At 40.7% G+C, this 23,886-nt stretch overlaps 1 protein-coding gene across 1 annotated transcript in view; it reads right to left on the reverse strand.

The window, feature by feature from the left end:
- Positions 1–23,886, reverse strand: part of LOC109398676 (netrin receptor unc-5) — a 611,474-nt gene that overhangs the window by 186,713 nt on the left and 400,875 nt on the right. The window contains exon 8 of the mRNA XM_062850694.1: positions 6,784–6,909. Within this exon, the coding sequence (XP_062706678.1) occupies positions 6,784–6,909 (126 nt within the window). The remainder of the gene's footprint in view (positions 1–6,783; positions 6,910–23,886) is intronic.

A 23,886-nucleotide genomic window follows, 5' to 3' on the forward strand; every position in this document is an offset into this window, starting at 1 on the left:
TTGATGCAATAAATTCTGCCCTACAAACGAACGCATCAGCCACGAGACTAGATGGTCGAGGAGGGGCAAACCACTTAATCTGAGTTTTAGTAGGTAGTAGGTAGATATTCAGCCCATGCTTGGCCCATACAGAACAAATTTGGTGCTAAAGGTTGTTCTAGATTAATTTATCTGTCTATCATCGGCACCTCTTTTGCGAAAGTTGCGCTCATGGGAAGTGGATCGGAGTGAAGAAGGAGTGAGTGGATGGTTTAGAGTTTTTTATATATTGGTGCTTTCAACAGATTCGGATGTAAACAGTCAGTATTAAGTATCTAGCGAGAGTGGAGATTTCGAATGAATGGATTTTGGGTTGTTTTGGTGGCTGGAATGGTGTGTTTGGTTGAACGAGTTGGCGTAATGATCTGTTTCAATTAACGAGCTTGCCGTATGGATTGATTTGAGTTGATTGATTGATCGCAGGTGCTTCGCCTAATTGGGTTGAATGTTGTTTTAGGATCTACCACTGTGAAATATGATCATCTGTGCTGTAGAACTAATGGCCAGGAGTGATGATGGTTATGCTTCCAGTTTCACTATAAAATAGGTGAACATGTTTTTCTGGGTGGCAAGTGGCTACCGTTTCTTATTCTTATGTAGAAAATCCTCATTCCAATCCCAGACCCGTCACATTCCTCGTAATTTGGATCTCCCTCTTGTTCACATTTACAATTATATGTATATTAGCGATCGCTAGAACCAGACACGAAGTAAACCCACAGAGAACAGACATCCAAGTCCAGTTCTGAAACTGTGTAAGGAATTTAACGGCCATTTGAAATCGGCAACACAAGTGGCAATAGCGGGGCGTTGCAATCGGTTAATTTCCCATACTAATTGAATTCACCACTTGAAATGTTTCAATTCACCACTGACTGTGGCAATATGGTGTTTGGTGGCGTTAGTGTTGTCATCGTGTATTGGTTTGCAACCTTACTCAAGTAAAGATTCAAATCCTTACACAACTTTCCGAATGAAATTTGTTCTAGCCTGGATGTCTGTTCTCTGTGGTAAACCTGCTTTACTTCCCGAGTAGAAGTAAAAATCAGAACAATATCATCATTTGATATTCCTCAGTGAAATACTCAAGATCATAATTAGCTATTGGTTTGTTTGACATAAGAGATAAAAGATCAGAAATAAGATCAAAAATTAGTATGGGAAAGAACATAATAATATCTCATTTAGATGTTATAAGATCAGACTAATATCTGGGGAGATCTGGGCTGTAGCACATCTATCCAATATCATAAAATGATCTGACAGATGGGTTAGAGTAAAAAAAAAGAAAAATGGCCGCGACCAGAATCGAACTTATGACCTTGTGATTTATGAGCAGTGACATTACCACTGCACTACGACTCATATCTGAAAATAGGAGGTAACAAGAGCATCAACTTCTACGTTTTCCAAGGTGTTAGCGAGTCATGGTAATTGTGTTGGTTTGGTCCCGCCATGTTGTAGATGAGTGTGTGAAAGAACTAATTATGATCTTGAATAGTAGTTTTCAGATCTTACAATTTTCGGATGTCATAGATGAATGTGTCAAAGAACTGATTTTGATCTTGAGCAGTAATTTTCAGATCTTTCGAATTCTGGATGTCGCAGATGGAAATGTGAAGAGCTAATTTTGATCTTTAGCAGTATTTTTCAGATTTCTCAATGATAAATGTTCTATTGCAGAATATTAATACAGTTTCCACCCAAAATTTGTAAACTGACGTGATGGTATGGAAAATAAAAATGAATTAAGGCTATTCGGCATATTTTCCTAAACTAAGAGAGCACTTTTCTCTAGATGATTCCACATTTCATGCTCATTCTCTGAATTGTTAACAAAGCTAGTGATCCAAACTTTAAAAACGACATGCGCAGAAACATGTTTGGTTTATTTTGCCCCTAAAACAGGACGAATTTCCACCAATAGGACGCAATCAGTGAAGTACTGGATTGTAGTAATGAGCTGAATTTTTGTATGGTGAGAAGGTAAATCTAGTATGTACTTCACTGAACGTGCTCTATTGTGAACTGTCGCCCAGAAAAGCTTTGGAAACATTTAGAAGATCGTAGTCGTCACGACTGTCGGCCGTTCGTATACCTCATGCAGAATCGCTACGCAATTCGTTGGTTGAAACTCAAAAAGCTTGTCGTCTGCAGTGGTATGTTTTGTTGAATCTAGAATCAAACGGTCCGTTTTTTGAAATGGACGTATTTTGCTTAGCGGGCCGATAAAGTTCCCAATCTGTCCGGTGATTCATTTATTGGATTCGTACCATAAATGCAAGCTCGACATCGAGGTCCAGCTCATGTTGTCATCGGACTCAGTTGGAAATCCTCTGCCGGTTTACTCTCAGTGAAATAAAATAAATATAAACTGGGTTTAAGAAATCTATCAGATAAAATCAGTATATATTGTTATGCCTTTTTTTAAAGAAAAGCAAATATCGATTATATGCATTTTTTTGTGCCGATTACTCTGTTTTTTTTATCAACTGCCGCATCCATAAACCCGCTTATTTAAAATAAAGGCCACTGCTTCTTCCTTTTTGTCCCAGTGCTCGTCTATAAAATTTGTGGTGTACATAAGGGAACATCTATTTATTATGTAGCGCTAAATTCGATATCTTTAAACTCGGTGGTTAGTTCATTAGGATCTGGCGGAATCCATAATATGCTTTTGTATGATAACTCCAACTGTTTTGTATGGGTCGTAACGCTAGGCTGTATTCCCTATTCCCCTAGAGCGTTACGGAATTTATTGAACCCATATCTCCTGAAGCGTTACGTTATTTGGGGACGGCGCATAATGAAAGTTGAACACTTAAAATAGTTTTTTATGCGCAATGTTGGGAAATTTCGACATTAATACAGCGGGTTGCACTAGGCTTTCCAAAGATCAAATTAAGTACTAATTTTGAAAACATATCACGATGAGATATTGAGCAGATATTCGGCAAATTTTTGAATATCTCATCAATATCATATTAAGATATGACATCAAAATTTGATCGTTTTAAGATATGATTATGATATTCACGTTATATAACAAGTGAACTGTGCCACATCATCATCGGACTAATTTGCCCCCGCACCAAACGTGAACCCTCTATCAAGCAACAATTTTTCAACAGGCGTGGGCTAGCAATTGCAATCATTTCTCACTTCCCTCCTCACATTGACCTGCAATCTGACGTAGTAGACGTCATTTTCATCTGGAAATAAGAGATCTCAAGCAGTTATTTCATTGCATTGAACCTTGTGTGAGTGTAGCTGATCTGGCCACACTGCAGTAGGATCTGAGACCATTTCGGCAGGAGCATCTATTTTGGGCACTTGCTGCTATAACTGAGACAATTTTAAGCCGACTGACTTGATGTTTGAGACATGATGAGATACGAACAGTATCAAGCCATATTCATAAATTCAAGTCAATCGGTTTGAAATTGACTGAGTTATAGCAGCAAGTGTCGAAAATACACTCCCGTTCAAAAGTTTGGGGTCACCCCCTCAAAAATATGTCATTTTTTGGCCCATATCTCCGCCAATTTGCGTCCGATTTCAAAACCCTAGGTTTCATTCAAAAGATAATAATAAGTCAAAGAAACTTTGAACATGATTTAAAAGAAACTTTTTCAAAAAAATTTGTATGTAAACTTAACCCAAATTTGCCAAATTTTCTAAAAAATTAATATAAAATTATGGCAGTGTCGCTGGAAGTTGGGTCGACCAAATTTTAAGATGAGAGCGATCATATGACCCACTTTCTATGAGCTTTCAACTGCTTTTTACAGAACTTAGCTAAAAAATCTAGAAAAAAAGTTATTAAATAAATTAATCCTTGATGTCATCGACCAAAAGTTTGGGGTCACCCCTCAAAATGCTGTATCGGCCAAAAGTTTGGGGTCACTATCATAAAACATGGAAAAGTGATTTTTTGATATCTTTGTCATCTTTCATTCAATTTTAATTCTTCTTGGCTTATTTGAAACAAAATGAATGATACTAACTGCATAGACATTGAACCACACATATTTGTTGAAATTTACATACTAAAACTTAGCGTAAAGTTGCCTCATTTTTTGAAGCGTGGTAAAATGTGCTAACTTTACATAACATTTTTATATACAAAAATCGTTAAATACGTTAAGTCAGGGGTTCTCAAACTTTTTCAGCTTGCGACCCACTTTTGATTTTTAAAGAATTTGGCGACCCACCAGCACAAATATTTATAAAATAAGTTTTTTTTTTCAAATTTGGACTGCCTTTTCAAATAAATACATTTTATCACTTTCATAGGCTTCTGCAGCACTTTAAAATTAAATATCGGTTGAAAATGTAACAGATATTCACAGCAAGTGGGTAAACATCAAGTAGTTTTTAGAATTATACTACTGCTGAATGGTCAGATGAGTCCTCTTGAAATTTTTAGTAATATTCTTGATTCACACATGTTTTATTTCCATTTTTATTGAAATCACTTTTCAGTTGTCCCGTTTAAGTTGAGATGATCGACCTTCATCAGAATTTTACAGAAGTTTAACTTTACTGAAGTTCGTTGAAGAGAAGGTTTCTTGTCGAAGTTTGGTAATTTTTTGGTATTTCTGCAGAAACTGGCGTGTAAGTCTAACTCAAAATGCTAACGCAAGCAACAACTTGAACTTTTTTTTTTTCTAGAACAAGTAAAATCTAAAATTTTACCCGAATCTTAAAACGCAGAAAAACAGGCGTAACATTCACGAAACGCGACGCGAGATAAGACACGACACTTATGGTTCTTACAATCGTCAAAATAATTAAAAAATTACCTTAATGCCGACCGGTTTCGGGCTCGATGCAGCCCATCTACGGGACAATGTCGGACATTAAGGTAATTTTTTAATTATTTTGACGATTGTAAGAACCATAAGTGTCGTGTCTTATCTCGCGTCGCGTTTCGTGAATGTCGTGTTTGTTCTTACGTTAGCACTAAGTACACAAATTGAAAGTGACAGGCGTAACACTTCGAACAAATTTCTTTAAAAAATCGTTACGAAAACGCAAACCCCCATTGCTAATCGTACAATACTTGGCCGAACCACCACTAGGTGGCGGTAATGAGCAAACGTCAAACAGGAGGAAAAACAATACCAATGCCGCGAGTGGTCAATTGACCAACTACCGAATATTTGAATCAACCGTTCAAGAGGTGTTCAATGGGAAGCGAGCAGAGTGTGGAGTATGTTTCTCTGTGCTTAAAACTCAATTGAAAACTCATAGCGTCGGAATCGATTCAAGAACAGTAGATTCAATATTCAATATACTCCACACAAGACTTAGAATACAAAATTTTGAAAAGAATTAAGGAAAACCCGAAATTCTATGAATAACTCTTCTAGAAAAGGATTCTCCATGAGAGTATTTGAAAATTAGAAAATGGCTAGCAAAAACATTCGGCATAAGTTAATAAAGACCACGCGACCCACCAAAAATCAGCCCGCGACCCACCAGTGGGTCGCGACCCATAGTTTGAGAAACGCTGCGTTAAGTTGAAGACATCAAACGAACGTAAATTTAGTTAATTATCTATGAAATGAGCCAAAAATAATTAAAATTGAACTATAGATGACGAAGATATCACCAAATCACTTTTCCATGTTTTACGAAAGTGACCCCAAACTTTTGGCCGATACATCATATTGAGGGGTGACCCCAAACTTTTGGTCGATGACATCAAGGATTAATTTACTTAATAACTTTTTTTCTAGATTTTTTAGCTAAGTTCTGTAAAAAGCAGTTGAAAGCTAATAGAAAATGGGTCATATTACCGCTCTAATCTTAAAATTTGGTCGACCCAACTTCCAGCGACACTGCCGTAAGTTTATATTAACTTTTTAGAAAATTTGGGAACTTTGGGTTAAGTTTACATACAATTTTTTTTGAAAAAGTTTCTTTTAAATCATGTTCAAAGTTTCTTTGACTTATTATCTTTTGAATGAAACCTAGGGTTTTGAAATCGGACGCAAATTGGCGGATATATGGGCCTAAAAAAATGACATGTTTTTGAGGGGGTGACCCCAAACTTTTGAACGGGAGTGTAGGTGCTCCTGCCCATATGGTCCCAGACCCTATCACCAATCGAGCAAATGCTCAAGATAAACTTCACTGGAGTTCATTCTTTAATCACTTAACTAATTTATAGCTCTTTTGTCCATTAGGGGGCACTACTTGAGCGATTCCAATTGGAAGCTGCACCTACAATTTGTACAGTGCCTAAATGTATTGTATTCTAATTCTACTATATCGATCTGGTTGCCTTTGCGCTGCTGTCACTTTCCTACCCTGTCCATGGTAGAATGATCAGCTTGAGGATGTTGATGTTTTTTTGCTCTTGTTCCTTTTCCAGTCCAATTGGGGGTCCATTATGAGTTGCCGTTAGCCGATATCAAGTTTCCGGGTCCGTTAGAGCATATGCTCAGAAGAGGGTCAGGTGTCAGGGGGGAAGAGCAACTGACGAAAAATTGCAAGTGCCGGGGCTGGGATCGAAGCCATGACCATTCACTTATAAAGTGAACGTGTAGTCACAAAGTCACGGGCCCCGGCATATCTTTTCTGAAGTTATTTGATATGAAAGAATATTTCAGACCGTGATGACCGTGAAAATGCAGAAGTGATTTATGTGGTTTTTCTTTTTCAAGAATTCAATATAGAATTCAGTTCGTACTCAAACAACGATAAAAAAAAAATTACGATGTCGTTTCCTCTTACCTGATCTAGCAAGATTGTACGCCGGAATCGTTTTCTTCCGCCGAGCCAGCCGCATCAAACCAGCTCCAATTGCGATACAGATGGCCGCCGTCAGGGCCAGCCCTACGTAGATGGTCCAGTTGGATCCTAGAACGAAAGAAACGAAACAAATCGAGAACCATAAGTTGCTGCTTCCATGTGGAATATACATACATATGTACGTTCGAGTGTACGAATATTTTGCGTCCTTGAGAATGCACTAAATGCACGCTGCAAATCGAGCTGATTGACGCAACCTTGTTGAAACTTTTCGCCCATTGAAATATTACGAATCTCTTTTGCTTTGGGCCGATGTCGGGAGTTCAAAAAGGCTTGAAGTGTGCCACTACCGCCACCTTAAATAGGTGAATGGATTCTTTCGATTGAATTGTTGTGGCGGAAACAAGTGGAGTGCACTTGAAACGCAATTGTACCTACGAGTAGAACTGATTCATGGTGACAGGGAATGCGATGGGTGATTCAACCGAAAAAAGGGGGTGTCAATTTCGGAACCGGACGGCACTGGCAATGATTGGAGAGAGCTGGGTGGAATGCGATTTCGAAGTAAAACAGGCGACTCAAAGAGAAATTGTGCAATGTCAAAGATAACAAAGATGAATGTTTTTAAAGAATACACATTTGAAATAATCCTTTTTTGTTTAAAATGAATAGCTAATTTAAAACTGGAACATTATCAACATATATTTTAAATAATAGCTCAATATTTGCTGCATCCGACATTGATTCCCTTCTCCTCGGTTCGTCGCACAAGCTGTAACCTCATCGTATGTTGCCTGTCAAATGAAATATTGAAACTGATCTAAAATCGACTCGAATGGCCCTTGGTTTGCCTACAGAACCATAAATCGAACTAGGTTTGCGTGACTTTTTAAAGTTTTGAGCGCAGGCGGCTGACAAGCCGTCATTTACAAACACCATCACCTACTGGTTGGTAAGCTGGTGCCATCAGAAAAACAGCCCAGTTCACTCCAGTGACTGCCTAACGGATCATCAATTATTTCCAGCGCAGTGCCCAAATTGCGTTGCACTTTATCAAATAAATGTGATCTAGTTCCGTCCCTCGCGATGCACCGAAACAGTGTAGCATCCATCAATTTGATCGCACTCGGTGTTCGACTACGAAGCTGACCTGTCAATTGCAGAGACGCGTCAAATGCACTCTACATATATTGACTGCATCGTATAGTGTGTCGCATCCGGACGGAGCAGTGGAGGAGGCCCATCCAATTCAATCAGACCGCGGTCCATTGAACCCACTTGCCAATTTTAATTGACCTCATTGATGATGGTCCTTCCTCCACCCACATACCCCACGCGCAATCACTGTCGGATGCAGTATAGTGGACTCTCAATCTCGAGAGGATTGCGTTGACACGGGATGCAGTTTGATATGCATCAGCTACAAATGTGTGCATCTCCTGAGAGTGAGACTACGCGTAGCTACTCACACCCTCTAGTGTGGTTCACTTGACGTGTTAGAAATCAATGACCGAGATGGGCTTCACGACGACAATGTTGGCTAGCCATAGATATCCTAGGTCATAGATACCTATCTACCAACTCTGATCCGCAGTGTGACTGACCGGAGGTCTCGCTTTCACCGGGACGTGTCAAATTCGCACAGAACTGGTGCGGTGGTGGACCGATTCCAATTTGTACTAGGCTTGGTGAATTATTAATCCCGTTCCATGTAGGTAGGTATCGATGCAACCAGTAGTGGACAGGCGGAGGACCAGGCAGGAAAAACTCATCAATTCCGGCAACCGGCAATGGCCATCTCTCCATAATGCAATTAGCTAAATCCATATACATACATCAGACAGAAAGAGATATTGGATGTTCTCTCGCTTGTCTAACCTGGTCCAGAGCCCATGGATTGCGTAATCGGATTCGGTCCACCTTCATCGTGGGGTCGGTCGTTATGAAAAGTGGACCACTGCGTGCAATCGCAATAAAATTGATATCCAATTCAATTATGATTATGTTCGCTACGCAACGCTGTTGTTGATGTTGCAGATTGTCGGAGTTTATCGATTCTGGCGAAGATCCGTTTCTACCAAAGTTTCAGTGAGATATGCAGTGATAAAATGCGAATATGACCGACTATTTTGGCTTGGATAACAGTTCGCTTAGATAGATACAAGTACAAATTTTCAAAGTTTTATAAAGACAGAATTCTACAAAGCGGCACAGCAAGGAGAGAGCTAGGGGCTGTCCATAAACCACGTGGTCATTGGGGGGGCACTGCTGCAGTTGATATTGCTTTTCTTACATATAATCAGATACCCTGTAGGCGAATTCCGGCGCACTTTTTCTTCGAAGAGAAGAAAATTTTCTTGCTGGTGGGTAATGGAAGAAAATTTCTTCTCTTCGAAGAAACTGTGCGCCGGAATTCGGCCACTGGTGTAGACTTTTCAAACAGTATTGGTTTCAATAATGAATCACCCAAGAAAGCTTAGCATCAACCGATATCTCAAAAAGCTGATGATCTGAGCGGAACTTTTGGCGGAATAAAAAATTATCGAAAGTATCCCGACAAGAATCTTTGAAGAATCCTGAGAGAAAACGCTGAAGTAGTCTCGAAAATATCCCGTCAGGATTACTTAAAATATCCCAAGTGCAATCATTCAAGCAATCCCGGTGCAGGAAGATTTCCTGTAGAATTTCCGGGAGGAATCCATGAAAATCATAGACAGGAATGCCTGAGCGAATATTTGTAGACATTTCTTGAGGAATGCCAAAAAAAATCTGGAAGAATCTTCGAAGATACCCCAGAAGATATCCTGGCTTGAATAACTAAAAAATCTTTAAGATTCCCTGTAGAAATCTCGGAAAGAATACGAGGAAGAATCTTTGATAAACTCCTAGCAGAAACCTCTAAACGAATCTCGTATTAAAAGACCCCTTAAGGGATTTCAGTAGTAATTCCCGACTAACATGCCTGAAAGAATCCCGAAGCAATTCCGGCAGAAATCCTTGAATGAATCTTAGGAGGATTCCCTATAAGTATTCTGGGGGAACATCTAAAAAATCCTGATATTAATCCCAGCTGGAAGTTCTACAGAAATTTCTGAAAAAACCGCAGAATAAATTCCGAGAGGAATCCCGAGAGGAATTTCTGAAAATATCCGAACAAATTCTTTCAAGTAATTGGGATCCAGCAGGAATCCCTGAAGCATTCCTAAGAGAACTCCACTAGGATTCTCCGAATATATCCAGGCAAACGGGTGGCTCTCTGTCTAGTAGTATTTGTGAATTACGTGGAAAATACAAAATACGACCCACAACTTTGAAAGATCTTTTTTGAGTTTATTTTTATTTTTGAAATTTTGAAAGAAGCATCAGCTTCAAAATGCAATTATGTCCTTATATCCAATATTTGAAAAAAAAAAAAATCAGGACAAATTCGTGAAGTAATCGCAACAGGAGCCTCCAAAAGAATGTCGGCTAAAATATATGAAAAAGTCCTTTCGGGGTTTTTATAAAGCATACCGGGATTGAAATCCCTGAAAGAATCATAGAAGAAATTTCGGAAGGAATTTTTGAAGAAATCCTTGAAAAAACTCGTGAAGATTTTTTTAAGGAATCCTAACAAAACATCCAACACGATTACCTAGAATATTCACTCCAGGGTTGCCTGAAGGGATCTTGGCAGAAATCTATATTCTTTTCTAGAAGGAATCCCAACAAGAGTCTTTAAGAAATCCTGACACGAATACCTGCAAGACTCCCGCCACGATTCCCTAAAAAAATCTGAAAGAACATCAGGAGGAATCTATGATTCCATTGCAAGAACCTCTAAAGGAATATTTGAAGGAATTTCAGCAGAAATTTCTGGAGAAATGCCGACTTGAATACCTTAAAAAATTCTTACAGGGTTTACTTAAACGATCTGTGCAGAAATTCCTGAATAGATCTCAAGAGGATCCCCTGAAGGAACACTGGGGTTCTTGAGGAATCCCGGGAGGAATCCCGGGAGGAATCCTGGGAAGAATTCTGGGAAAAATCTCGAAAAGAATCCCTGAAGGATCGCTAAGAATTATGTTGAGAAAATCTCATCTCAACTGATACGATCCGATCTGATTTAATCTCATCTTATCTAATCTCAACTCATCTCACAATTACTCCCTAGCTTATCATCGACTCTACCCTCTACCCTTGCCCTATACCATACCATTCACGCTACTACTCTTTACCCAAACCCGATACACTACCGTCTTCCCTATCATCTACTCTAACCCACTACCCAACCCTCTACTCTACTCTCTACCCTACTCTCTACCCTATTATCTAACCAACTCTCTACTCCACCATATAGCCTAATCCTTTACCCTACTTATACCCTACCATCTACCCTATCATATACCCCATCCATTATCCTAGTTAGCCTAGTGGTTAAGGCTATGGATCGCCAATCCGGAGACGGCAAACTCGATTCCCGTTTCAGATGGGAATTTTTTTCGATTCTCTGGGCATAATGCATTACCAAATAAAATGAATAAAAACTTGTTCCAATGCATTGCGAAACTCTGTTGAAGAGTTTTATTAAATATTTGCCCAGGAGTACTACTGTATTAATGTAGGAGAAGGTGTAATATTTGAATTTTTTTAGCTTTCTTTTACATATCCTTCCACGATTTTCACCAATATTTCTGATTAGTGGCTGACCTGGAGTATCTCTAAAGTGTCTATAAAGAGTTTTCAAATGACATTAGAGATTTCAAGAGCTTCACGGATCGCAGCAGTTCATGCAATGCTATTATTAATGACGAAAACACATCAAGTTGTTCTTGTAGATTTGAAGGACTTCATTGTAGGACAGTTTGGACGATCCTGAATGTCTCAGAGGTTTATAATAATATCAAGTAGACTTTAGATTGGTCTAGTAATCGTGGTTGATTATGAAACGTTACTCAGTATAACAGATATGGTTATTGTTACGAGTGTAGACCTGAAGTTCTGAACACCTAGGTAGTTTGGCTGACCTGAAATATTCTTGGAGTGTTTATAAATAACATTGTAAAATTCAAGAGCTTCACGGATTCCAGTTGATTATGTAATGCTATTGTTATGGCGAAAACACATACAATTATTCTTGTAGATTTAAAGGACTTTACTACAGTACAGTTTGGAACACCTAGAACATCACAGAAGATTAAAAAAAAACAACCTTTCGATATTCTTGACGAAGGTTAAATGAATACATATAAACGTAACCCATAGCCAAATTAAGATTTTAGAACAACTGGCATGTCAAGTTTTTTCGTTTCTCCAAACTTTGTGGTGCTAAGGATGTTCTAGATTGTCAGTGAAGTCTCAAATACAAATATTCCCATTTTTACTTAATAGAGGACTAAATTTGCAACATTTTTTTATGTTGGGTTCATATATAAACCCCATCCCTTGGCCTCGAAAAATTAATGGTACTTTTGAGCTGGGTTATCATTGATTGAATAATAATTGGCAAGAATTACTAAAGTAACACAGTTTTTATCGGAAGTATCTGTTGAAACTCAGTAATATATTTCGTTCAATGTTTTATGGGGCGAAATCTACTTAATAACGGCACAGCAATTCCAATTCCTCATACTCCGCTTCTTCCAGGCGCCGCGCCATTACTTCTTCCGAAAAAGGCGAGTCTGTTCCTTCAGTTTCCGTTCATGTATATCGTTCCGAGTCCCATGCTGCAGCTGCACTGTGATCTTCTCCTCCAAAATCTCTTTTAACTCCTCGTCGAGCCAATCGCACCTTCGACTCCGTTCGATGTACATGGTGGTTCTCTCGCCTACGTCGAGTTTGGCTGCTGGAACTATAGTCCAGCAGTTCTCAACAGGGGCCGCATGGAGCTCGCCCTTGTCCGGAAACGCTGCCTTGAAAATCTGCGAGTATGCTGAAGCGACATTCGATTATGTCAGTCGCTCTAGGTCGTAGCGTACGTTGTTGTTTACAGAGATTACCAGAGATAAAAAAAACGCGTCGTAAATATCGTCTTCTTCTCGCGTTCACCTAAGCCAAGGAGTCCGCTTTCACATTCCCCGGAATTAATCTATGTGAAGGTACCCTAGCTAGGTTGATGGCGAAAGTATACGATTGGAGCACTCAAAACATTGCTAATTCCATTCAGGACGTACGCGAGGGCCCATATAGCCGAGGCGGTAAACGCACGGGTATTCAGCATGACCATGCTGAGGGTGACGGGTTCGATTCCCGGTCGGTCCAGGATCTTTTCGTAAAGGAAATTTCCTTGACTTCCTTGGGCATAGAGTATCTTCGTGCCTGCCACACGATATACACATGCAAAATGGTCATTGGCAGAGGAAGCTCTCAGTTAATAACTGTGGAAGTGCTCATAGAACACTAAGCTGAGAAGCAGGCTTTGTCCCAGTGAGGACGTTACGCCAAGAAGAGGAGAGGAGGACGTACGCGAGTGCTTCATCGTTTCCATTTACTCGAGCATTGGTAGTATTGCTGCGATGATTATATCATCTGAAGTAGCTCAAACATAATTTAGAGATGCTTCAATTTGATGGAATTCTTAGGTAGTAGGGTCTGGGACCATTTCGCGTTCACCTAAGCCAAGGAGTCCGCTTTCACATTCCCCGGAATTAATCTATGTGAAGGTACCCTAGCTAGGTTGATGGCGAAAGTATACGATTGGAGCACTCAAAACATTGCTAATTCCATTCAGGACGTACGCGAGGGCCCATATAGCCGAGGCGGTAAACGCACGGGTATTCAGCATGACCATGCTGAGGGTGACGGGTTCGATTCCCGGTCGGTCCAGGATCTTTTCGTAAAGGAAATTTCCTTGACTTCCTTGGGCATAGAGTATCTTCGTGCCTGCCACACGATATACACATGCAAAATGGTCATTGGCAGAGGAAGCTCTCAGTTAATAACTGTGGAAGTGCTCATAGAACACTAAGCTGAGAAGCAGGCTTTGTCCCAGTGAGGACGTTACGCCAAGAAGAGGAGAGGAGGACGTACGCGAGTGCTTCATCGTTTCCATTTACTCGAGCATTGGTAGTATTGCTGCGATGATTATATCATCTGAAGTAGCTCAAACATAATTTAGAGATGCTTCAATTTGATGGAATTCTTAGGTAGTAGGGTCTGGGACCATTTGGGCAAGAGCACCTATTTTGGGCACTTGCTGCTATAACTCAGTCAAATTCAAACGAATTGATATGAAATTTTGTACATGGCTAGATACTGTGCGTATCTTACCGTATTCGTATTCCAAAAATTAAGTCAATTGGCTGAAAATTAACTGAGCTACAGCAGCAAGTGCCCAAAATAGGTGCTCCTGCCCAAATGGTCCCAGACCCTACAGTTCATGGATAACTTAACATAGAGTTGTACCTAACCCAACTCCGCATGAGCAGAATTTGTCATGAGTTGACTGATTGGCATGTGTCAGATGAGGAGTCTCCATTTGACCTTCTTTGTACATTTAAGTGTTCCTTCGCATACTCTGCGTATTGGGTTTTTAAATTTTGAAAAAAGTATTAATTTTTTGATTTTATTTCTGAGCCACTATGATTTTTTTCCCATTTTTAGAACTTTATTTTGATAGGTACCTAAAATCAATTTCAAAGAGATTTTTCGAAATCACCTTTTGACAGCTACCCAGCCAGCAATTTGGTTGCTATATCGAAATTGCAACTGAAATAATCACACATATATAGCACCAAAGAAATCGTATTCAATGCACGAAACAGGCATATGCATACTAAAGTGGAGGCCATATCGAAACATATATACGATTACTGCGATTCCATCCAACATAATTTACGATTTCTCGAAAAATTTCTACGATTTCGCCGATTTTATCCGTCTAAATATACGATTATGCATGATCTTTTACGATTGAGTGTACCAATATACGACTCAAGATTTTCAAATAAAAAAAAAACAATTGGTGTTCAGTGGGAATCGAACATAGGTCCTTTGATTGGGAACTGCGCGTTATCTCTATTGGCTATACTGCCAAGTTGAAAATAGAGAGTTCAAAGTGAACGGCATGAAACTAATAAAAATTAGCATGATGCGGTGCAAGACTTGTGGTGGGAGCGTTGTTGTTGTGCATTGAGTTGCACCAAATGTGGTACTGTGCAATAGGCCCGGAATTCACATCGTTGTTGGAATCTTTACATCACTTGTTGTTAGTCATCTGCTAGTATGAAAACCTATGTATTTGGTTGAAATTATTGCTACCATGGTTGGAATGTGTCAACAACAACAAAAATACAAATTTGTGATTAACATCATTTTTCTTTTTCTCCATCATACAAATATGTAAACAAAACCATTTACGATTTCCGAGATTAAGATTCGACTATTAAAAGTGCAGTAACAATCATATGCGACTGTAAAAATGAATATACGATTTCTACGATTTCATTGACTTGGTATACGACGCAAGTGTGACGCAAACGATCAATATACAACAATGTTATAGTTGTATACGATTTCACCGATTTTCATCATACCTTTAGGTAGCAAGCTCGATTAAGCAGATTCATATATGATGTAAAGCGACGATTTCCACGATTCAAAGAAATCATATATACGATGCTAACGAATTTGCAGCTTGACACTAAGAATGTATGTTTTTTTTCACGATTCCATCCGATTCTGTGCGATTCTACCGATAGAGTCTCGCACCTTTTATGATCGGAGACGACTATATGAAACGAAATCGCAATTGAAATTTAATTTGGCATGAAATGCGATTTTACGCAATCATTGTCAACAAATATACATATTATTATACAATTCTGATTCAATATATGAAAATATACGATTTTTTCCACACAATGATTTACGATATGTGGTTGGCTGGGTAGGCAACTGTTTGACAGCTCCACCCAGCACAAAATGCAACGAGGGGTGATTCGAATAATCGCTCCCATACAAACTTCAAATTGATATTTAAATAGGTTCCCGGGCACCAAAATTGATAAACATTTGGATTTCGGCTCAGTTTGGCATGCAGATTCAGAATATGGATTTATCCCAACACCGCTAAGGGGTGATACACAAATTATGTCACGCAAAAATCGACCTTTTTCAACCCCCCCTCCCCCCTATGTCACACTTTTTGTATGGGACCTCAAAATGTTTTGTAAGGGTCGTCACGTTCTACAAAACCCCCCCTCCCTCCTTAAAGCGTGACGTAATTTGTGTACGACCCCTAAAGAAGCCAATTCAGCAGTCCTTGCTCAAAAGACATTTTTTATTGCTCGAAAACCAATTAATAATGGGAAATTATGATTTATTTATGCACTTTCTGATTTGTTTATGGAAATTTTAAAGTTTATTATTGCGCCCACCCCTACTTCTTTATTGACAATTTCTGATTATGTTATGGAAAATGATCACTATTTTATGAGTCGTTTACATTTTTGCCATTGTGGTATACCATAACTATTGCTTTGAAAGAAGCTTGTCCTCTGCGGTCTGTGCGTACCGCAAGGAGTATTCCTGAATGGAACGCTGATCTGTTCAAGTTCAAAATATCTTCGGATAAACCAGTATTTTGTATAGCTACGAACCTCTAGCCCCGAGGATTGTGGCCATAGAATCAATTTAGTGGGCTCTAAAAGGCTCTGCTTACTTCAAATCTCCAGGAGCAAATGAGGTTTTGTCCTATTTGTCTCCAGAGGGATTTGAGTGTTTCAAACATGTTTTGTAGAGTAATGCGGGACAAAAGTTCGCACCTAAGATACTTCACAAAATAACTATTGAACGAAAACAAAATAATATCGTTTTTCTTCGTTAAACGGGTCCCTATCATGTTGCCTTCAAAACGTAGTACTAGATTTTTTCGCGTTCTATTTGTAGTTTCAGTAATACAATTTTTAAAACAAGTACTCCAATGCGAACTTTTGCCCCATAGTGGGGGCAAAAGTTCGCATTATGCGGGGCAAAAGTTCGCACTTTGTACAGGGTAGTTTATTGGTGTGATGTTCATTTATTTCATGTTAATTCATGTTCATCTTTTCACTCTAGTCATGAAATCTGTTATTTTCTGTTCTTAGAATTACGACCCAACTGGAATACGACCTGGTGTTCAGCTTTTGTATAGAGTGTGTTTTATGAAGACTTCCACAACTATTAACTAAGAGCTGTCCTTTACAGCGTTACTGAAGTTGTCAAAATACATTGCGCGGTAATCATAGAGATACGTGTTGCACAAAATACTTAAATAAAATCAAATATGCAGCAAAACTATTGAACGGGACTGGTATCGAATCTTATCCTCGTCAGTATGGTGATGGACTATAACTGTGAATTTACAAACTAAGCAATGAAAGACCCCGGTAAAGTAGATGAACATAAGACCTTCAGAAACATACGAAAAGACACAACGAGGATGACGAAGGAAATGTTTTAAAATGTTTTTTAACCATTTTTCATTTAAATGCGTGAACATAATGTTTGCCTTACAATCAATCTTCTTACAAAACTAAGTTCAGACTTTCTGTCGCACCGATTTCAGGGTACATACTATTCATATTATGCATATGTAGTAGTATTTATACGAAATTATCATTGCTTTAAAGATTCTGTAACTATATTGATGTGCTAGACTCAGAAATCTAGTGCGAACTTTTGCCCCACTGTCGAGTTTTAGGTTTCTGCAAGAAGCACTAGTAGTTTATTGTTCATTCGAGTGCACCTCGCGAACTACTATGGAATAACGATTCTCCGACATAAAGAGGTTATGAGATTCTTCTTCTTCCTGTTACTACAAATTCTTATTCCAAACGCTCCAAAAATTCTATCAAAACCTCTAAAAACACATTTTTTCGCATAACTCTGCCAAACCATAACGAAATCGTTCCAAATTTTATTGACGAGTAGCTGACCTGATTATGTGTCGAACCCATACAGATTTGTTTGGGTTCTTAACTCGTGCTCAGAAAAAGACCCACTGCGAACTTTTGCCCCGTGCGAACTTTTGCCCCGCATTACTCTACTTTTGTAGTTTTCTATTGGGTATTTTCATGGCGTGAAATTACTCCATAGTTTTATCTTGGAAGGGTGTGTGCGTTGTATGAAGAAGAAATGAGTTCCAGCTTTATCTGGTTTCTTCGTTGTTTCTGAAATGCATGAAACGCATTGTCGATTATCACATCTGTGATGTTCGTCTGGTTAACATGCCCATTGCCCATACATGTGAACTTACATGCCTCCCAATTTGGGATGTCCACAGTGACTCTTTTACACAAAGTTGTATAGTATACGTTCTCAAGAAAACACTCGCTCAAACGTAGTTTTTGCTTGGGTGATTTCTTGAATATTGAGGATGCTTACGATGACGTGCCTTTCAATGTCATATTGGACATCGCATGACGTCACAAGCTACCTCCAATGAGCTAAAGGCTCTCTTTACGCTTATGCGTTTTACAGTGTCCTTTTCAGGGCACTGATTAAACCCGTTGTGGTATGGGATATGAGCTCTCGTTGCGCTTATGCGTTCATTCCCTCTTCTAGGGCACCCTTTCCTATTTGATCACCTTTCTTTTTCCAAATTCCCATCCCTCGTTCCATTCTCCATCAGGTCCCAAATGAAGGATAACGTGCCTCTGGAGCCGGCCTTCTGATACCTGATACTCAAAACTTTGCTAATTCCATTCAGGACGTACGCGAGTGTTTCATCGTTTCCATTTACCAAACTGCCTCCAGAGATTTCGTTCAGTGCAATTACAAAATTTCTAAAATCAGTGAAAAATCAATCAGTCAATGAACTGCAAAACGTCATTAAAATCAGCAAATCCCGCCTCCAAAAGGTCACGTGCCATCACTCCCGCGCACTCGACTGCAATGCCATTTTCTTCCAATCACTGTCGAACAACGAACGTGTCAATCTCCTCGCTTCTTTCTTTCTCGAGCGGTGCGGTGTGTCAAAAAACACTTCCACGTCCCGATTAGCTGCCCGTACAAAAATAAACGTGCGAGTGTTTATTTTCGTAACGATTTTCCACGATCTGGTCCAGCAGGCAAAGCCACCCGCACCCGTGTGCCGGGAAAAAAGATTATTGGAGATTGGAAAAACTGCACTGCAACATGGCGGGGTGATGATTATTTCTTCACGCTTGTAGAGCTTGCAAGAGCAGTGCACGACTTTGTCCCAATCGCGCTTAAAATAACAATAACATTCGATTGAAGAACTGCTTGAGTTCTCGTTTTGTTTAGGAAAATCCTAGAGGGGTGACAAGTATAGGGTAGCTGGCGGAACGTATAGATTGAGATCGAATATTTGACAAGTGAATGGAGAAATGTTACTTGGATGACTGATTTTGGTGGGACTTTTAATGGTTTCGGCTTGCAGTCACAGAAATAAGCGTTGGTTCTGTTATTTCATCGCCGACGTTTCGATCCTCGGGTTTGGATCTTCTTCAGGGCTCGAAGTTAACCAACTTGTGAAATGCCGTGTTTGCACGGAGGTATGTCGGGATTTTTGTGGAATGGCCTCATTAACATGTACCCTTGTTAAATTAATGGGAAAATTAATTACTGGGGGTTTTTCTACACTGTCCGGAATTGCACTTTAAACGGATGTTTCACCGTCGAAGAACGGGAGAGTAATCTCCCGTTCTTCGACGGTGAAACATCCGTTTAAAGTGCAATTCCGGACAGTGTAGAAAAACCCCCAGTAATTAATTTTCCCATTAATTTAACAAGGGTACATGTTAATGAGGCCATTCCACAAAAATCCCGACATACCTCCGTGCAAACACGGCATTTCACAAGTTGGTTAACTTCGAGCCCTGAAGAAGATCCAAACCCGAGGATCGAAACGTCGGCGATGAAATAACAGAACCAACGCTTATTTCTGTGACTGAATGGAGAAAGTTTGTTGTCTTAAGGTTCATATTTCAATTGGTCTGAGTCTGTGTGTCGGAGCCGTTTCTCGTTAAGCTGTTTTTTGCCCTCACGATTTAACAGCTAAGACGACGATGATGACGGCGGGTTCGCTCGTTAGAACTGACGGCAGACGTGCTTCTGGACGGGTTTTCGACGGCAAGCTGCTCCATCATAATCGATTTATACAAGACATTTATTTAGTTTGTGATTAAGATGTTTGGGTGCCACCGTCTTCGGATGGTCGGGGACTGTTGAGGCGGGTAGGGAGATTCGGTTTCTTCGTTTTAAGCTGGCTGCATATTGCTTGTCAATAACGAGCGGCTGCAAAGGGAGATTCGTGAGCAGTGCTTCCTCTGTGGCTCAATATCTCGGCCATCTCCTATGAGTAAACACTTTTAAAACGAGCCAATCATCGGTGGCTGAAGAGATGGAATTAAAATGTTTGATAGGCGGATTACGGCGAAATGCATGAAACTGGAGAAACACTTCGATCGGAGTTTGGACAAGTGTTGGCGTTGGACCGGGGACGCGTGCAACTCTCCAGAAAAGACGACAATGACAGGCCATGCCACGCAAGCTGCCAGGCGACGAAAACAGCTCTCGCTCGAACAAGTGTTTTGCATCACTGGCGTTCCCATGGAGGAATGCAAATGGAAACATGAGCTCTTCTCTGCCCGAGAGATTCGATGGGTTCGAGTCTTCTCGGATGCCCTGCCTGCCTGCCTGCACTTGAGTGGCCCTGCATTTATCGTAGAATTTGCAGTGTGGCAATGTTTACCGAAAAGATCCACGCGGTAAATAAAGTTTTGATGCAATGTGAAAAGTTTTGGGGTGACATGTAATTAAGGAATGCGAAATAAGCGAATCCTTGTTCAACATTTGTTTGGAAATTGTACTCACTTGAAGTGCAAATTTTCGGTAATACCAATCCGTGTGGTCAAATTATGAAATTCAAATAACTCAACGTACATATGTACAGATGGGTAAATTATTGGTTAAATTGGGAAAAAAATCCACAGCTCAGGTGAGATTTGAACTCACGACCCTTATTCGCTAGACAAGTGCTTTACCAACTAAGCTACCGAGCCAATTAATGACCCGGCAACTTAGTTGTCATAAGGTTCAATTCTAATCTCATCGATCTATATCATCTTCCCCTAAACCGCAAATATAACCATCTCTGTTGTACATATGTACGAAGAGCGAAAGCGATTTGTTTATTGTTTGAAACTGTTTGCCTATCGTACAGGCAACGCTTCCTCAACCACTTGTAGAGGAAGAACAATGCTACCTGGAAGGCGATCAAACGCGTCGTTCGCATTCTATTTGATACGACGGGTAACTACGTAGAGGTAGATGCTCGAAAACGACTCACTTGAAGTGCAAATTTGGAAATTGTAATTTCTACATGAATAATACTTTGTTCTAACTTGTGTTATGTCCTTCACCTCCACATCGCATACACAGTTTGCTCCTGTCAGGGCCTTTACAGTCCCAGAACTTGTGTCCTGACTCCAGACACCTGAAGCAGTGCTTTGGTTCCTTGAGCTTCCCTACTTCAACGGACTTGTAAGCCTCCGCCACAGGTTTCAGTACCAAGGCCACCTGTGTCCCTGCCGGGCCTTTCCGTAGTCTAACGGCAGCAGTGGCCACCTGCACCTCGCACTATTGCCGTTGTGCCGTGTCATTGATCTCGTCTAGGTTTTCCACCTTTAAAGTCATTTCCGCTGTGAGAGTCATCAGCTCGACACCACCGCCAAGGACATCTTCCGGAAGACTCTTGTGGGTGGCACCCTTGCGCTTTTTATCGAGCTTGATCACGAGTATCCAACGAACTGTGCTGCATTAACTTCCATGTAGCTAATGCACAATTTGTCACCTTTCGTCTGGAATGTACGCACCAACGCAAAACTTCTGCCAAACCACATTCTGACATCCGCATGAACTTGAGCGGTCAGAATAACGCCTAAGTGTCCTCTGCTGTACGTAAGAGTCATCTGCATTCTACTCGATCCATGGTTGTGGGTCTCCAGTTCCGCACTCTGCGAAGGGCCCGTAAATCGTCCTCCACTTGATAGACCCACCTAGTACGCTCCGTACCACGCCTTCTTGTACCGGTCGAATGACTCTTGAGAACCATTTTAGTCGGCCACCGTAGCCTCTCGATTTTTGCCGTGTTGAGGATGGTTGGTTCCCTCAGCAGCTGATGCAGTTCGTGGTTCATTCGCCCTCTCCAATTCCCGTCTTCCATCTGCACTCCGCCGAAGGTGGTACGCAACACCTTCTGTTCGAAAACTCTAAGGGCGCGTTGGTCCTCTGCACGTAGAGTCCATGCTTCGTGCCCATAGAGAACTACCGGTCTAATAAGCGTTTTGTAGATAGTTAACTTCGTGTGACGGTGAGTTTTGCGGAGTTCAAAGTAAGCACGATTTCCTGCCATAATGCGTCTCTGAATTTCTCTGCTGGTGTCGTTGTCGGCAGTCGATAGAAATTCGGGGTAGCGGGCGCGGTGATTCCTCCCTGAAGCCCTTTTTCATCATGTACTTCGACACATTAATGACTAATCCGATTCGCCTGACTGCATTGTTCAGTCGCATGTACATTACCGCCATCATCTCAAATTTGCGAGCTACAATATCAATATCATCAGAACCAAGCATCTGAACGGACTTCGTGAAAACTGTTCTACTCGTGTTTATCACGGTTCTCCTTATTACACCTTCTAAGGCGATGTTGAACAGCAAGCATGAAAGACCATCACCTTGCCGTAACCCTCTGCGAGATTCGAAGGGACTCGAGAGTGTCCCTGATAATCAACTACTTACTCGATCCATCGTCGCCTTGATTAGTCGTATTAGTTTATCCGGGAATCCGTGTGCGTGCATAATCTGGCATAGCTGTTCTCGATCGATTCATACGCCGATTTGATATCGATGAACAAGTGATGTGTGGGCACGTTGTATTCGCGGCATTTCTGCAACACCTGGCGGATGGCGAACATATGGTCCATTGTAGTGCGTTGTTCACCCATTAATCCAGCCAGATATTGCCTCACGATTTCTCTTATAATCTCTTATTCTCTTATAAATTTGAGAGAGTATCTTGCAGGCAGCGCGCAGTAGTGTGATCGCGCGATAGTTCCCGCAATCCAACTTGTCGCCCTTTTTTGTAGATGGGACACACGAAACCTTCCATCCACTCCTCCGGTAATACTTCCTCCTCCCAAATCTTGGCAAGGACCCAGTGTAGTACTCTCACCAGGACTTCTCCACCGTATTTAAGAAGCTCGTTTGGTAGTTGATTTGCTTCAGAGGCTTTGCTGTTTTTCAACCAATCAACCGAGTTAGTGGATGGACATATTTCGTTCTGCGTACGTACTCCTAGATCTGTTACCACGCTACCTTCGGTGCTTGCAAAATTGCCATTGCGTAATGCTGCCGCCACCTCTCGACCACCTCACGCTCGCTCATGAGAAGATTCCCGTTATTGTCTCGGCACAGGTCGGCTTGTAGCACGAAGCCTCCGCGCGAGCGGTTCTTTGAGTGAGTTTGGCTGACCTGGCGTTACTGGAGTACCATCTGCAGGTGATCAATGAAGCTCAAGCAAAGAATTTCTTTAAATATTTAACACTATCTGCAAATCTCTAATAACTCCACCAAACAGTTTTCCGGGATGTATTGTTCGTGTACCACGAAAGTAGTCTGTTTTTCCGTGTATGGCCAACCTATCGTCAAATGCGTGAGGGGAATCCCCCTGCTGAACTGCAGTCCGACAATGATGACAGGTGTCATCATCGAACCCTTCGGAAAAGGCAAGATGGAGAAGGACAGACTTCCGATCCCTCGATTATAAGAGGCCTCGAGAAACGTCACCACGCTCTCTTTTGACATCTGACTGGATCACCCATGGAGCCATCTACCTTCGAGTGGAAATTATATTCTGTGTAGTACCGTAAAGTGAACTGAATTAGAACTAGTAGTTATTTTAAATTAGATGAAATAAAGTTAAGTGAAATGCAAAGTTGAATTTAAATAAAGTGAAACTAAAAACTCTAAAGTGAAACGAAGTGCAGTGATTTCGGAAGGGAAGAAACGAATTCCAAAACAAGGGTAGTTCTGGTCCCCACAGTGGTTCTCAGTGCCGCAGTCCACCGTTCATCTGTGCTGCAGACATGTATAATTGTGGTAT

Source organism: Aedes albopictus, chromosome 2 (assembly GCF_035046485.1).
Source record: "Aedes albopictus strain Foshan chromosome 2, AalbF5, whole genome shotgun sequence".
NCBI classification, from domain to species: domain Eukaryota; kingdom Metazoa; phylum Arthropoda; class Insecta; order Diptera; family Culicidae; genus Aedes; species Aedes albopictus.